Raw genomic sequence first — 13414 nt, 5'->3', positions numbered from 1 at the left:
TAAAAATGAGATTGTAGTCCATCACGGGAGCAAGCTTGGAGCGGTGACTACTTTACAGCACACACAGGGACTATAGGGAACAAAAGTAGGCACCCTCCAGAAGCAAGGAAAGTGTCAGTACCAATTCAGAGATGATTTGAGGATCTACAACCGAGTGATACACAAATAAGCTACATTTCTGTTGATAGTTTGAGTACTTGAATGCATTTTTAAAGTTTGAATGCTGAGTTTAGTATCACTTTAACATTGATAACATTTTATAGATTGAAAACAATTCTGTTTTAGGAAAGTTGTAGATGCTTTGAAAGTGTTGCCTCATGACAGCCCCCCTTCCGTACCAGCACCATGGAGAGTCATCATTCCTGCCTTCTCTAACACTGCCTCAAACACTGAAGAGCAGAATGATAATTAAGCTCCTTCAGAATATATAATTAAAAGATTAAATGTCAGTTATATAGTGTTGCCATGTGTCAGTACATAAACCATATGTAATACAGAACCAGAATGATTACACCATTTCTGCTGCGCAACACATAGACTGTCTGTACAGCCAGGCTGCCACATTAAACACATCTCTCGCATTGGATGTATAGGTCACTAGTTTAGGATAAATGAATATGGTTATTTCATGCCACAATCACTAAGAATAATTAATTTAACTTTTATCAATAGCACTCTACACTACATTCATAGTTAAAGCAAAACAAAGCTGTGCAGAACACTACAGTTAAAAGTGGGTCCTGTTTACTCTGATTACAGTCTAATAGGTAAGCAGAGATATGAGGGTCCTTCCCATTACAACTTACAGTCTAATAATGAACAGGAGGTATGAGTGGCCTGATCATTACATCTTACAGTTTTATAGGGAATGGGAGTTGAAGGGGCCAGGAGGCATGAAAGGCACTACAGCTTATAGTTTAAAAGGGAACAGGAGGTATCCTGATCATTACAGCTTACAGTCTTATAGGGAACGTGAGGTATGAGGATCCTTCCCATTACAGCTTACAGGCAAATAGGGAACCGGAGATATAAAAGAGTCCTTCCCATTAAAGCTTACATTTTAAAGGAGAACTATGAGATGAGTGATTTCCACTCACCTCATAGTTCTAGCCGACCTGTGACAATGAGACTGTCACAGGTCGGCTCAGTAGATCGGGAGGTGAGCGAACACATACCGGCGTTCGCTCACCTCTCGATCCTGTCACGGCTCTCTGCCGTGACAGGGGGAGGGCTGGATTCCCCTCTCCCCGCTCCGATCTGCCAGCGCTGACAGGGGAGGGGGCTGGTACAGCTGGCTCTGCCTCTAGATAGGCAGAGCCAGCTGTCACTCACGCAGCTGGGCGGATCCCGTCATCTACGCCGGGATCCGCTCCGGCTGCGGCGTCTCAGTATAGGTATACTGAGCTTAGGGTAACGGGAGGACGCTAGTTTGTGTCCTCCCGTTACCCTAAGGAGAACTATGGGGAAAAAACACTGACCCCATAGTTCTCCTTTAATACAGAGCAAAAGATATAGGGGTCCAAATCATAAGAGCCTATAGATTTATAGGGAACAGGAGGTTATAAGGCTCTTTTGTCAAGCCTTAAAACAGACTATAGAACAGACATATAAAAGTGTCCTTTTGAAGAAATGGAGATAAAAGTGAGAATCTGTTGTATTTAGAGGTTTTCTTTATTAAAAGAAAGCTGTCTTTTAATAACCTCAGAATTCCTAAAATGACAAACCACAGAGTGTCTGTGCAGGAGGGAAGGACATATGATGCCCCAGCTTTGTCCTATGAATTGTTAATGGGTCTGGACTCATCTGGCCCCATCACTATAGATATTCCCTTGTGTTGGGTTATGTCAGGAGCTGGGAGCAGCTGTTCTCTCTATAAGTGCCTCATTGTACATTACAGAAAACTCCAGAAACTTTCACCAGCCAAGGTCAACCATGAGACTGTCATGGAGGATGTCTTTGGCTCTGCTGTCACTTGTTCCTGTTTAATTGCTCCCGCTGGGAGAGAGGCGGTATTGGAAGGAAAATTCTAGCCTTATCAGGGCCATAGCCCATCAGCTGCAGCACTGAGCTGTCATTTCAGAGCCCTGCTCACCAATAACAGCAGCTTATAGGTCTGAACTGGGTCACCAGGCTCACACTAAAATAGAACGCTCCATGTCTGTACATATCTTATAATTACAGTCTTCTATTATTTTCCACAAAGTGTCCAGATTACAAACTAGCTCCTGATGTCCTTCTAGTCAATGTATTATTTTGCTGATAAGAAGGCACAGTGAGATACACTTTTCTCTTACCTCTAGAGAGAAACAACAGATGTCTATTTTCCTGAGTGCCTGACTTTGTTGCAGAATACAAATGATACTAGTATATGGGAAAAAAACAACCATAGATTTACTCCCATAACAGGGATACCAGCCAGGATAGGTGGATCTCACACTGGATTGAGCTACATCCTCACTTACTTTGTGATTGCAGAGTGTGTTTATTTCTAAAAATGCATCAAAACCAATACACACAGATTTCTAGATATTAATGTCTAGACACAGACTGTAACAAAACAAACTGCAAGTATTAAGGGACTGGCAGACACATCTGCCTTATAGAACATGGTTCAATAAACCGTATATGAATAAAATACACATTCCCTTTGCACAAAACTCAGATGATTTTCAGAAATGCACAGACAACTAATAAATGTATTGTTCCTCTTTGATCAGGGTGCATATATTAAGATGACCATATCCCATACAATCTAACTGTACAAACATCCTTTAGATCCATCAGATTTGATACAAATTGAATGGATTGTTTAGATGTGTACTCTGATTACATAGTTTTGGTAAACATCTCTGTACAATCAGATTGTTTAGTGTATGGACAGCTTTACACAGAGCATTAAGCTGGCCATACACCTCACAATTATCTGCAGATTTCCTATGGTCAGATGGAAAAGGTGCAACAGATTCCTCCATCTACACTTAACTGTGTGGATGGAGTAATCTCCACCTCGGCCAATCTGTTGCACTTTTTCCATCTGACCACAGAAAATCTGCAGATAATTGTAAGGTGTATGGGTACCTTTACAGGGCACATATAATCAATCCCATTCCCCACCACCATATTTCAGGCTCTACAGAGCCAGGCTGGGTAGGAGCCAATTAACCTTTCAGTTTATTATAGGTTAAGGGGGAACTGACACATATAGGAAGCCCACACAAAAAGAAGACAAGCAAGTTTAAAAGGGTAATTTCATCTTCCCAGATGAATTTGGGAAAATGGAATTACCCCCACCAATCTGCACCCCGTACCCATCCCCCCGCTCTTACCGGTGAATGATCGTTCCTTCCTCTCCATGACTGCCGGTGTAATATCTGCATTCTGTATACGGATAGCAGCCCTGAGGTATGTATTTCAAATTTGCAAATGGAAAGCACAAGTGATCGTTGACATGTAAGAGCAGCGTGGGGGACGGGGGGTCAATGTGAGGCGAGATTGGGCAGATTGGTGGGGATAATTCAATTTTCCCAAATTCTCCTGGTACAGTGGAATTACTACCATTTAATAAAGACAGAACCCTGGTTTTATTTTTAAAACCATTTTTTGACGATAAATCAGAGTCCAGATGCCAAATGCTATAAGGCTATAAGGGCAGTTTAACTAAAATTGTTCACACACACAGTCTGATTATCCATTGATTAATTTACATTTATCAGCGATTTAATATGAGTGATTAAATAATTGAGTAAATGAGGTTACAGCTTAGGTATACCATAGAGCTACATAGTTGCTGGGAAATGTAATAACGATTGTATGATCAGGTCGTAACGTGTGACAAACTTCAGCTTCAAGCCAAAACAGGACAGGTTTAAAACTAAAGATCTCACTTACCAAAATGTGATCTCAGCAGTGGTCACATCAAAATGACCTTTCTTGTTCCATTCATACAAAACAATAGATTGTCAGCAGGTCTGGAGATATAAAAAAAATTGTATATATAAATAGTACAACAGAAATGGCCATGAGCACCTAAGTGTGGTTATTTTATCTGTAGCGCTATCCTTTGCAGCACTTTCCAGAATACATAGAACCATTCCCACCAGCTCCTTCTCCAACTCTACTAGTCAATTCATACAAGTACATTTGGTCCATTGACCATTTGGACAGATGTCAGTCAGGAAACCCTAACAAAACAAAGAGAAAATACACCAACTGAAGACTGGCATCATTTATTGTGGAGGTAGCCTAAAGTGTAAATGTAGTTAAAGTTCCTAAAGTAGGATGATTACACAAAATTTTCTTCTCACTAAGGGAAATATGTTGTGTGTGTGTATATATATATTTTTTTTTTAATGTTTGTTTTCTAGAACAGTTGTGATTTTAAAATCTATAATATATGTTAATACTGTATTGGAGTAGTAATTAACTGCATTTATTTTGCATGCAACATATTACTGTGTGGTTATTGAGAATTCTCTTTTTAAAAAACGGAAAAGGGTAGCGCTATTTAAAAAGTTTGAATTGTGCCTTTATATACTTAGTGGGAATAGGAAAGTACGCTGTATTTACTAAGGCAAAGAGCAAGGTATAATGTTGGCCATATGTGTAGCAATTTGGAAGCTTTCCCTCACCAAAAGACCACATGGAACTGGATGGCCTACACAATATGCCACCCACAATTTTCAGTTTTAAGCAATCAATCAAAATGGCTCTGGAAGTTGATGGGAAGCATTGTATTGCCAGTCCAAAAGCATTTTAGTCTATTTCTACAATTTTGATTATTTGGAGACTTAAAACAAACAAAAAAAGTGGTGCACACACTTACCACTCCCGTTCTTCTCCTCAGTGAGAATAAGGGCTTGCTAATGCCAGCGGCATTCGGCTGTGTTGGGCTATGATGTTCAATGCAAGAAAAAGGCATTTTGCCTTATGTCCTATGGCATCAGTTCACACCAACTTGTTGACTACGTAAGCCCTAAATGGCTCACTCCTCTTCTGAGAATCTCACTGGGCTGAAAGATACAGGGATGGGACTGTACAATTTAGGGCCCCCTAAATAACAGTAACCTACAGTACTCAAACAGCAACTATGTTACCTTCTTGTGACTGATTAAAGTGTATCTATAGCTAAACCTTTTTTTTTAGTTTTGGATAAAATTGGGAAAGGTTTGAACCCGTCAGGTTCTACTGCTATCCGGGGTTATGTTTGAGAGATTTCCCCTCACTTCCTGTTTTGGTTGCAACTTTTTACCAGAAAGAAAGTGAACAGTGAAACAGACAACAATAAAAATCTGTAGCATAGTGCTCTCCTACTTAACTTAAAGAAAGGCATTTTTACTTTTGTCTGTGTAGCTCTTGGAAAGTTTCCTTAACTTCCTCTCTGGTGAAAAGGTTGTTCCTGAGATAGTGAGCAAGAAGAAATCTCTCTAACTGAACCCCAGACAGCAGTAAAGTCTAACAGGGTTTTATTCCTTCCCCACTTCATCCAAAACCCAATAAAATGGCTATAGATACATTTTAGAACTGATGAAGTCTGAAATCAGATAGGTTCCTAGAAATCATTGATGCTCTTTTTACAGCCTTAATAAATAAATGAGCGTCCGTTTCTTAAAAATTTTGTTTTTAAGCAGTTTAGTGCACAAAGACTTCAACGGTATTTCATTTTCTTGCTTACAGGGCTAACTTAAATTGCAGTGACTGAAGAGGCAGTTAACTCCTATGTTACCATGAAAGACAGCAGTTTGGGCACCAATCAGACTTTTATTTTTGTTCCCCCTATTTTTTCGCTGTTTTTTTTCTTCTTTTTTTATTACTTTTTTTTACGCCTTATTCTCCCGATTAGAGCTATCTCACTAAGGAACCTTCAACACTTTGAAATCCAATCTTCCTTTGCATGCAAATGTAGCTGCATTTCATGAAGAATTTTTAACCCTTGTCAATGCATTCTATTTTTTATTTAAAGAAAAAAAAAACCTTTGTGTATGTGTTTCAAAAAAAAAGAAGCATGTAACCATAAAGTTGTTGCATTTGAAAAAAAAATGATTAATAAAGGCCTTTCCCAAATAAGTTGTACTGAAGATTTTTTTAAATATGGTACTTTACAGTGCACTGCTCACACTGCCCTTTTTGGGAGGTCACAATGTCACTGTGGTGGGGAGGCAGGCCGGGTAGAATAGAAAAGCAGAGTGCAGGCAGGTCAGGGTGTTGCCAAGTTTTGCATGCATGGCACTGAACCAGCTTATTTTAACCTTGCAGGCAATAAAAGCGAAAATGGAGGAACTTAGGCCTCTGATACCAGTGTTGGAAGAGTACAAAGCCGATGCCAAATTGGTATTGCAGTTTAAGGAGGAGGTCCAGAATCTGACGTCAGTGCTTAACGAGCTTCAGGAGGAGATTGGCGCCTATGACTACGAGGAACTGCAGAGCAGAGTGTCCAATCTTGAAGAAAGGCTCCGTGCATGCATGCAAAAATTAGGTAGGCCCAGACATATCACGATGGCAAAATCCCGCTATGTCCATTCACACAAGACTGTAGCTAGTGGTGCTGCAGGCTTAGAGACACCACAAATGCAGATGGTAGCAAGAGTCAGCAAGCAATTCTTTCTGTGCTGTGGACTAGTCATTAGATTAGCTAGCCAGACTGAAAAATGTGTGGGTTACTATAAAGTAACATGTGATAACCGATTATGTTTTACATTCTACCTCTACTACCTCTATGCACCTTTCCAAGGACTTGTGTATATGGGCATTTATTGCATTAGAACTGCTTTTCTCTCCAAACAAGTCAATGGGAATACAAAAGCAGGTTGATGCTACTTAGAATCAGGTCAGACGCATATGTGAATGATCCCAGAAGCATTTTGAAATTGTAAGCAAAATGCACCTGATAGCATGCTGTATTTACTCATCGACACAAGCCCTAAATGTGGTTCTGTAAGAAAGTGATGCTAACAATACATTGCTGGGGCAGGATTACCCTGATTTACCACAAAAAAAAAATACATATATTTTACAGCAATACTGTTGTGTGTTGGAAATGTTGTAGGTACAGTTTATCCACTTAAAGTCATCCTCTAAGGACAGAATTATGCCAAAGCTATTTTTTTTAAAAGTGCGGCCTGAGGAGCCGTCATCCCTACTCCTGCTCTACCATTTGAGTCACTGACCTGAAACAAACAAGCAGGACAGCAGGTTGGAGTTTGCAAGCCTTTCTGGTTGCATGTTTGTTCCAAGTCAGCAAATAAGTAAAGTGTTGGAAGGACTGTGCCAGAGCCGGCAATTACATTCTCAGAGGGCCTTTTAAATGTAAATGATTCATCTAAATGTTATTAAAGGATATGCACACTTGAAAAAACACATTAGCTCTTTTACTGTATTCAAACAAAGCAGACCTTTCACCTATTCCTGTATCGTGTTCTCTTTTGAGAGCTCCTATCAAGTCTCAAAAGAGCTCAGATCTCCTATTCCCCTGAATCCATATTTACATTTGGCCTTTATGTATGGTATTATATCAGCATGCTTTCTGATATGCATGATTCTTGGCTGTGCTCGGCAAAAGGAAGCCCAAAATGTCTGGGGCTTACTTCGTCCATGCATTCACTGTATGTTTTTATGCACATCATAGAAAGCATGAATTCTTGTCCCCTAAACATGAAAAAAAGGACCTAGAGAGCTAGGGAAGCTTCACATACCATGCTGCTTAGTTGCCACATTATTAGGAGAGACACCTTAAATGAATCAAATAGAAAAATGTGATGTGCATAGTTGTGTTTAATAAAGTGGATGTCCCATTACAGCATATGACTTGTAGTGTGGCATCCTTCCCCCTTTACATTGCTCTGTTTTAGACGAAATAGGGCCTGAGGGAACACAGAAAAGGAGAGTAAAATAAACCCCCAACATTGGTGTCAGTGGCGGTAACAGTAACCCCTGCCAAGATCATAGTTGACAATGGATTCTGCAGGACAGTGTCCAAATTAGGACTATTTGCAACTATGATGTTGCATGATGGCAGACTAACTGGCCAGCTGCAATTAAGAGAAGAGCAAACCTTCCAGTTCACTCCATCTAAGCAGTGGCCATTCACAGCTTACACCTAAAGTGGCTTTATTCTGTGCATTACCTGTTTGTTCCATTTTTCCTGTACAAGCTCCTGAAGTACGCAACTTGTTTAAAAGGGAACCTTTTGAAAGTCATTTTCTTGCCGTCAAGGGGGCTGATTTACTAAAGCAGGGGTGTGGAATTTCTATCGCCCGTGACATGCTGTTTCGGGCGAGTCGTTTTTTTTCTACATTTAGGCCGGCTGCGGGCAAGCACCACTGCTAAATGTAGTGTGGGAGCCGGTTTGTACAAGTGATTTTAAACGGCTGTACAGCCGTCCAAAAATCACTCGCAACCTGCCTGAATCACGCTCCTCGCTCCCCCACCCCTCTCCTCCTCCCCCTCTCCTCCATCTCCAGCGGCTGGCCGTGTACCGCTCCCGGCTGCCTGTCTCTCTGCATGTGGGCTTCCTTTTTGCCATAGCCTTTGGGGCCCCCCCCCCTCGTGGGAGATCTGTGACCACGGCAAAATTAGGTTCCAGAGCATGGAGCAAGGCAGAGAACGGTTCAGTGACACAGGAATGCAGCCATCCTGTCACAGGAGAAATAGCACAGTGCTGTGCTAGAACTTCTGTGTTGGAGGTGACAGGGTCAATAAAGAGAACCTGTCACCTCCAAAAGCTATCACACAAGGGCTTGTTACCCTTGTGTGATAGCAATAAAGTCAAGTGGAAAAAAAAAAAGTTAAACATTTAATATATAACACTTAAAAATGTAAACATAAAATAGGAAAAAATAATAAAAATGTAAATTACATAAAAAGAGAAAAAAAGGCGATAAAGTGATAAAAAAAATATTACAAAGCAAAAAAAAAAGTAAAATAAAATCTAAAAAATTTAAACCAAGCCCTATCATCTGCATGAAAATAAACGCATGCATGCGGCATTGTGTGTGTGAGCGGAGTGGGCGATCCGTCACCACACGGCAATTGTGCACAAAACCATGTGGATGGCCGGGCGGCTACAGAATCGCACACCACCGCCGAACCCGCTGGCAGTGCCATTATTGTCTAATGGCACCCCAGTCGCGCGAGGCAGATTGCGCAGTTTCCTGGCGCAATAACGCCCGTGCAATCGCACATAATCGCGATTGAAACCATTCAGAGATTAACACGCGGATGTAACCCCATTGAAATCAATGAGGTCCGCTATACTTACCTTTCAGGGAACGGTCCTTCCCATCCGCCATTATGGGTGTACTATCTGTATATGTGCCATTGTAATCTGAATTTCGCTCACAAAATTTAAGCACTCGTTGTCAGCGCATTCATCTGACGGCACTGACCAACGAGAAGCTCTTCTTGGCATTGCTAAATACAGTTATGGTTATTTTTTTTTTCTTTTCTTGTATCAGGACAAGTAGATTTTCATGAGGGACAAGTCGTTTTTTTAAAAATGTCCACACCCCTGTAAAGGATCAATTTTTACTTTCACCTCGATTCATTTCAAAGGCCTAGTAAAGTTTAAGGCAATACAGAAAAAAGAAAAGATGACATTTCTCTTCAACCTCATTGGCAGAGTTGAAGGAAAAGTGACATTTTCTTTTGAATTCATACGACGCTTTAAAAGCCAGTACAAACATAGCATCAGACAAGTAATGGTGGCTGATATACAAGTTTATTTTAGCACCCCACCTGACATTATGAAAATATTGTTAAAAAAGGTGAACTATGAGGCAACCTTTTTTTGCCCATACTTCCCTTTAGTGTCACGGAAGGACATATACTAATGACCTCCAGTGACCCAAAACTCAGTATATAGTGGGATATTGCTGCTATATTCTGAGAGTGCAGAGCCATGCAGCAGCCAATACCAGGGACAATACTGTCGAGATCCACCCCGCTGGCCGGTTGACAGCTGTCCCGCCCACTCCGTTCCACCACTCAGCGCTGGAGGAATCCATGCGGGGAGCACTGACTTTCTGATCAATAGAGCCAACCTGTGGCTCAGCTTGAATTATGGGGATGAGCGTTTTTCACTCACCCCATAATTCTCCTACAGCTGAACTCCAGGCAAACTAAAACATCCACATGAAATTATAAAGACAATTGCTTTACCTGCCAAAGGATTTGCAATTCTGTTCAGTTCTGAGCTTTTTCACAGTTTTGCCAGACAACACAGCCCTGTCTGGCAGGGCAAGTCACCTGATTTTCCTGTGCTGCACTTAAACAATATCTAAAGCCTTGATTCCCATTTGGATAGAGTAGGAAGAGTTAAAAACTCTTGTTAGTTTTTGTATGCCATCTCTGCCTCACTAGAAGGCATTTCCTTCACTTCCTGTCCCATAGACTCAGCAGAAAGTCAAAAAATATATCTTCCCAATATGAGGGAAATCCATTCTTAGACTGTTGTCAATGGAACATGTGCCCCCATTGGAAGATTGCCCTTCTATGCTTTTTCTGGTGTCAACTCAATATTTTTAATATAACCTAGACTCTTGTACACATGTTCCGTGTTAGCCACATAAGCACTGCAACACAACTGTGCTATGTCTCCCTCTGCCAGTCTGCTTTATTTGTAAACAACGTAAATGTAATGATCCATTAATGAATACAAAGTTGCATTAATTTGTGACTTTTATATCTGCCTGGAGTTCATCTATAAACAGACCACAGAGAATACTTCTAACAGGCTTCAGCAGCATGCAATATTTCAAGGCCACACCAGATTACATAGTGCTGACTATAACCTTTAATGGTAGCACAATGGCTCACAGTTTGGATAAAAGAGGAGTTAAATGTCATCAAATGATGCTGAAATATTACTCTGCAATGTTATTGGAGAACATCAAAACAATGTTACACAAATATAAGAGCAGAGTAGTGGCTACTCCTCAAAAATGTTACTTGCCTGGCTTCAATACTTTTGAGCCACATACCTGCAACAAGCATCCTATAAATGAGTGTCACAATAACTTATCTCTATATTTATACTGGGTTAGAGACTCAAATTGTTATAGCCAAGATTCGGTAGGACAGCCAGGGAACTAAAGGTGTTTTCCAGGATTTTACCCTTGCAGTGGGGCTACCTGCACACGTACCTGATCCTCGATCCTGCGGCGGTGACAGCTCCCCTTTCTGCCCCTCCGCTCTGGCTGTGGTATGCCCTTTGGAGTTCTCAAGCCTAATGCAATAGACATGATGATGTCAGCCGGGTTGAGTGCCGGAGCCCGGGGAGGAGAAGATGAACACGCTAGCAGCCATGCAGGATCGAAGATCAGGTAAGGCCTATTGCAAGGGTTAACTTTTGAAAATCCTGGAGCTCCTCTTTAAATGGGAAGGTCAGAAATGACAGTCTATTTAATGCTAATGACAGGTATACTTTAAAGCAGGGTGGAAAGAGAACATTTATTCTGGGCGTGTGGTTAAGGAGGTCAGCTAATTTGCCTCTAAGATGTCCCTCCCATCTTCAATACAGTAAACATTGTTAAGTGGGTTATATTTAAAGATGTTTAGACCTGCATTCTCCATTAAATGCATAGGCCATTCCTAAAAACAATGGGATGAATTTATCAAAACTGGAACAGCTGTGCATGGCAACCAATCAGCTTCTCTCTTTCATTTTCAAATCTTAACTGAACAAACTGAAGAGAGAAGCTGATTGGTTGCCATGCACAGCTGCTCCAGTTTGTGTCTGCTCCAGTTTTGATAAATTCCCCTCAGTGTCTTTGCCTAAAAAATGACCACTTCGTTGTGTAAAGGGGACAGGAATCCTTTAAATCTCCAGTGCCTAGATGGATGACAGCGAGGTTCATTTAAACACCATGAGCTTTGTACAAGACTGTGCGGTTTTGCATTGTTGTGCAACAGGCAGCAAATAAAGATGATTTAATAACAATTATTGCTGACGCCGCTCCAACCATTCATGCAGGTCACCTCTACTGAATTACTCTGTTTGCCAAACTAAAATGGGGGGAGGAGAAACACCAATTCAGCAGATGCTATCCATTACAGGAGCAGAGAATGCAGGTTTTTGGGGATATACAGAGTACATATAGATGCAGTTGTTCTCTAAGGACGTTGACTAGAAGGCATAACATTCTCTGTGTGGAGTGGAAACACCAGCTTTTGTGTGTGTTATATTTAGATACACAGCCAGAATTCAGCCTGGTCATGCTGAGCATTTATGAACAAACTTCCAAGGCAGTCTGAGCTTACACCTGACACAAGAATCAGAAGGGGCATTTGTGATAATCTGAATCTTCATTACGTTGTTATAATAGTGCAACCATAGCTCTCAAGGATAGGCGAGTGTGCTATTTTTCACTTGTACCATGTTAGAGCAGAAATGGCAGATACCTTTTTTTTAGGCTGGAAGGCACCCATAGAGTGTGACCTGCCTCCAGCCTGAGCAAAGCTGTCAAGACTCCTGGGAAACTGCGGAAGTCACCTGATATTTCAGGGTTCCCTCCTGGTGAGCATCTTTATGATTGGAAAAGAGTCAGTCACATGACTTGCCAAGTCATATGACTGGGGCCGTCTTCCAGCTTTTTTTTTCATGCACCTGCCTCTTTTTAAAAGGAGTTGTATGGCTGCAGTAAGAACATACTGTACTGTTTTGTTAAAGGGATATCTATGCATTTAATTTCTGTCACTGCCACGTCATTACTGGGTTATCTGCTGTGTCCGTTCATGGAGGAAAATCAGCCCGAAAACAATCCCTGGCCATAGGCACTCTTTAGAATTCTGCTGTACTCCATACAACAAATCTTGGTGCTAGTGACAAATGAATGTACCTGCTAGAAACAGGTTATGTAGTATTGACGGCACCTTGCTAGTCTGTTATCAGCTCTGAGTTCAGGCAGGGGATAGAATATGCTGCAAGCAACTGTCAGGCTGACAAATATGCGCCGACAGGGTGATAATACCAGTAAATAAATAATTAAGCCATAAAGGAGGCAAGGCTATATTCAAGAGTGAAAATTCACATTATTACAGAAGCCCATTAGTGACTGGTTCTCTGTAAAGAGCTCTGGCAGATTTGTGTTTAGCTCATTACCCATTTCCTTATGGGCCCCTGAGAACTTAAAGTAAAATCCAGTTGAGGGGTAATATAGCAGAAAATGAGGGAAACATCTATAATGTTGACATGGAAAGCAATTGAAATCCAGTATAGCTTCAAATCCTACCCAATGCTACCAAAAAATAATGCTTTAGCTGAAATTGGGCTTGACGGTAAACAGAGCAGCCTGGCTTTGTTGCAGTGGTTACTAGATAACATTACCTAGCCCCTCATGGTGGTATGACAAAATGAGAGTGATGCCCATTCCTAAGAGAGAAGCTTTAGGTTAAAAAAATGTAATGTGTGTATATTTATATA

At 41.1% G+C, this 13414-nt stretch overlaps 1 protein-coding gene across 4 annotated transcripts in view; it reads left to right on the top strand.

Annotated features, from left to right (window-relative positions):
• The window catches only part of OLFM1 (olfactomedin 1), a 60023-nt gene that overhangs the window by 33502 nt on the left and 13107 nt on the right, over nucleotides 1-13414 (top strand). For 3 of the 4 annotated variants that reach the window (XM_018560450.1, XM_018560449.1, XM_018560448.1), the window contains exon 4: nucleotides 6253-6472. In XM_018560450.1, the coding sequence (XP_018415952.1) occupies nucleotides 6253-6472 (220 nt within the window). Of the gene's footprint in view, nucleotides 1-5673; nucleotides 5987-6252; nucleotides 6473-13414 lie in introns of those variants that run through there. The other variant, XM_018560452.1, reaches the window with a different exon arrangement.

The sequence above is a fragment of the Nanorana parkeri genome, unplaced genomic scaffold, assembly GCF_000935625.1.
Source record: "Nanorana parkeri isolate BGI_ZX_2015 unplaced genomic scaffold, ASM93562v1 scaffold455, whole genome shotgun sequence".
Lineage (NCBI taxonomy): Eukaryota > Metazoa > Chordata > Amphibia > Anura > Dicroglossidae > Nanorana > Nanorana parkeri.
The sequence above is the reverse complement of the archived record's forward strand: the minus strand, read 5'-3'. Positions and strand labels throughout refer to the sequence as shown.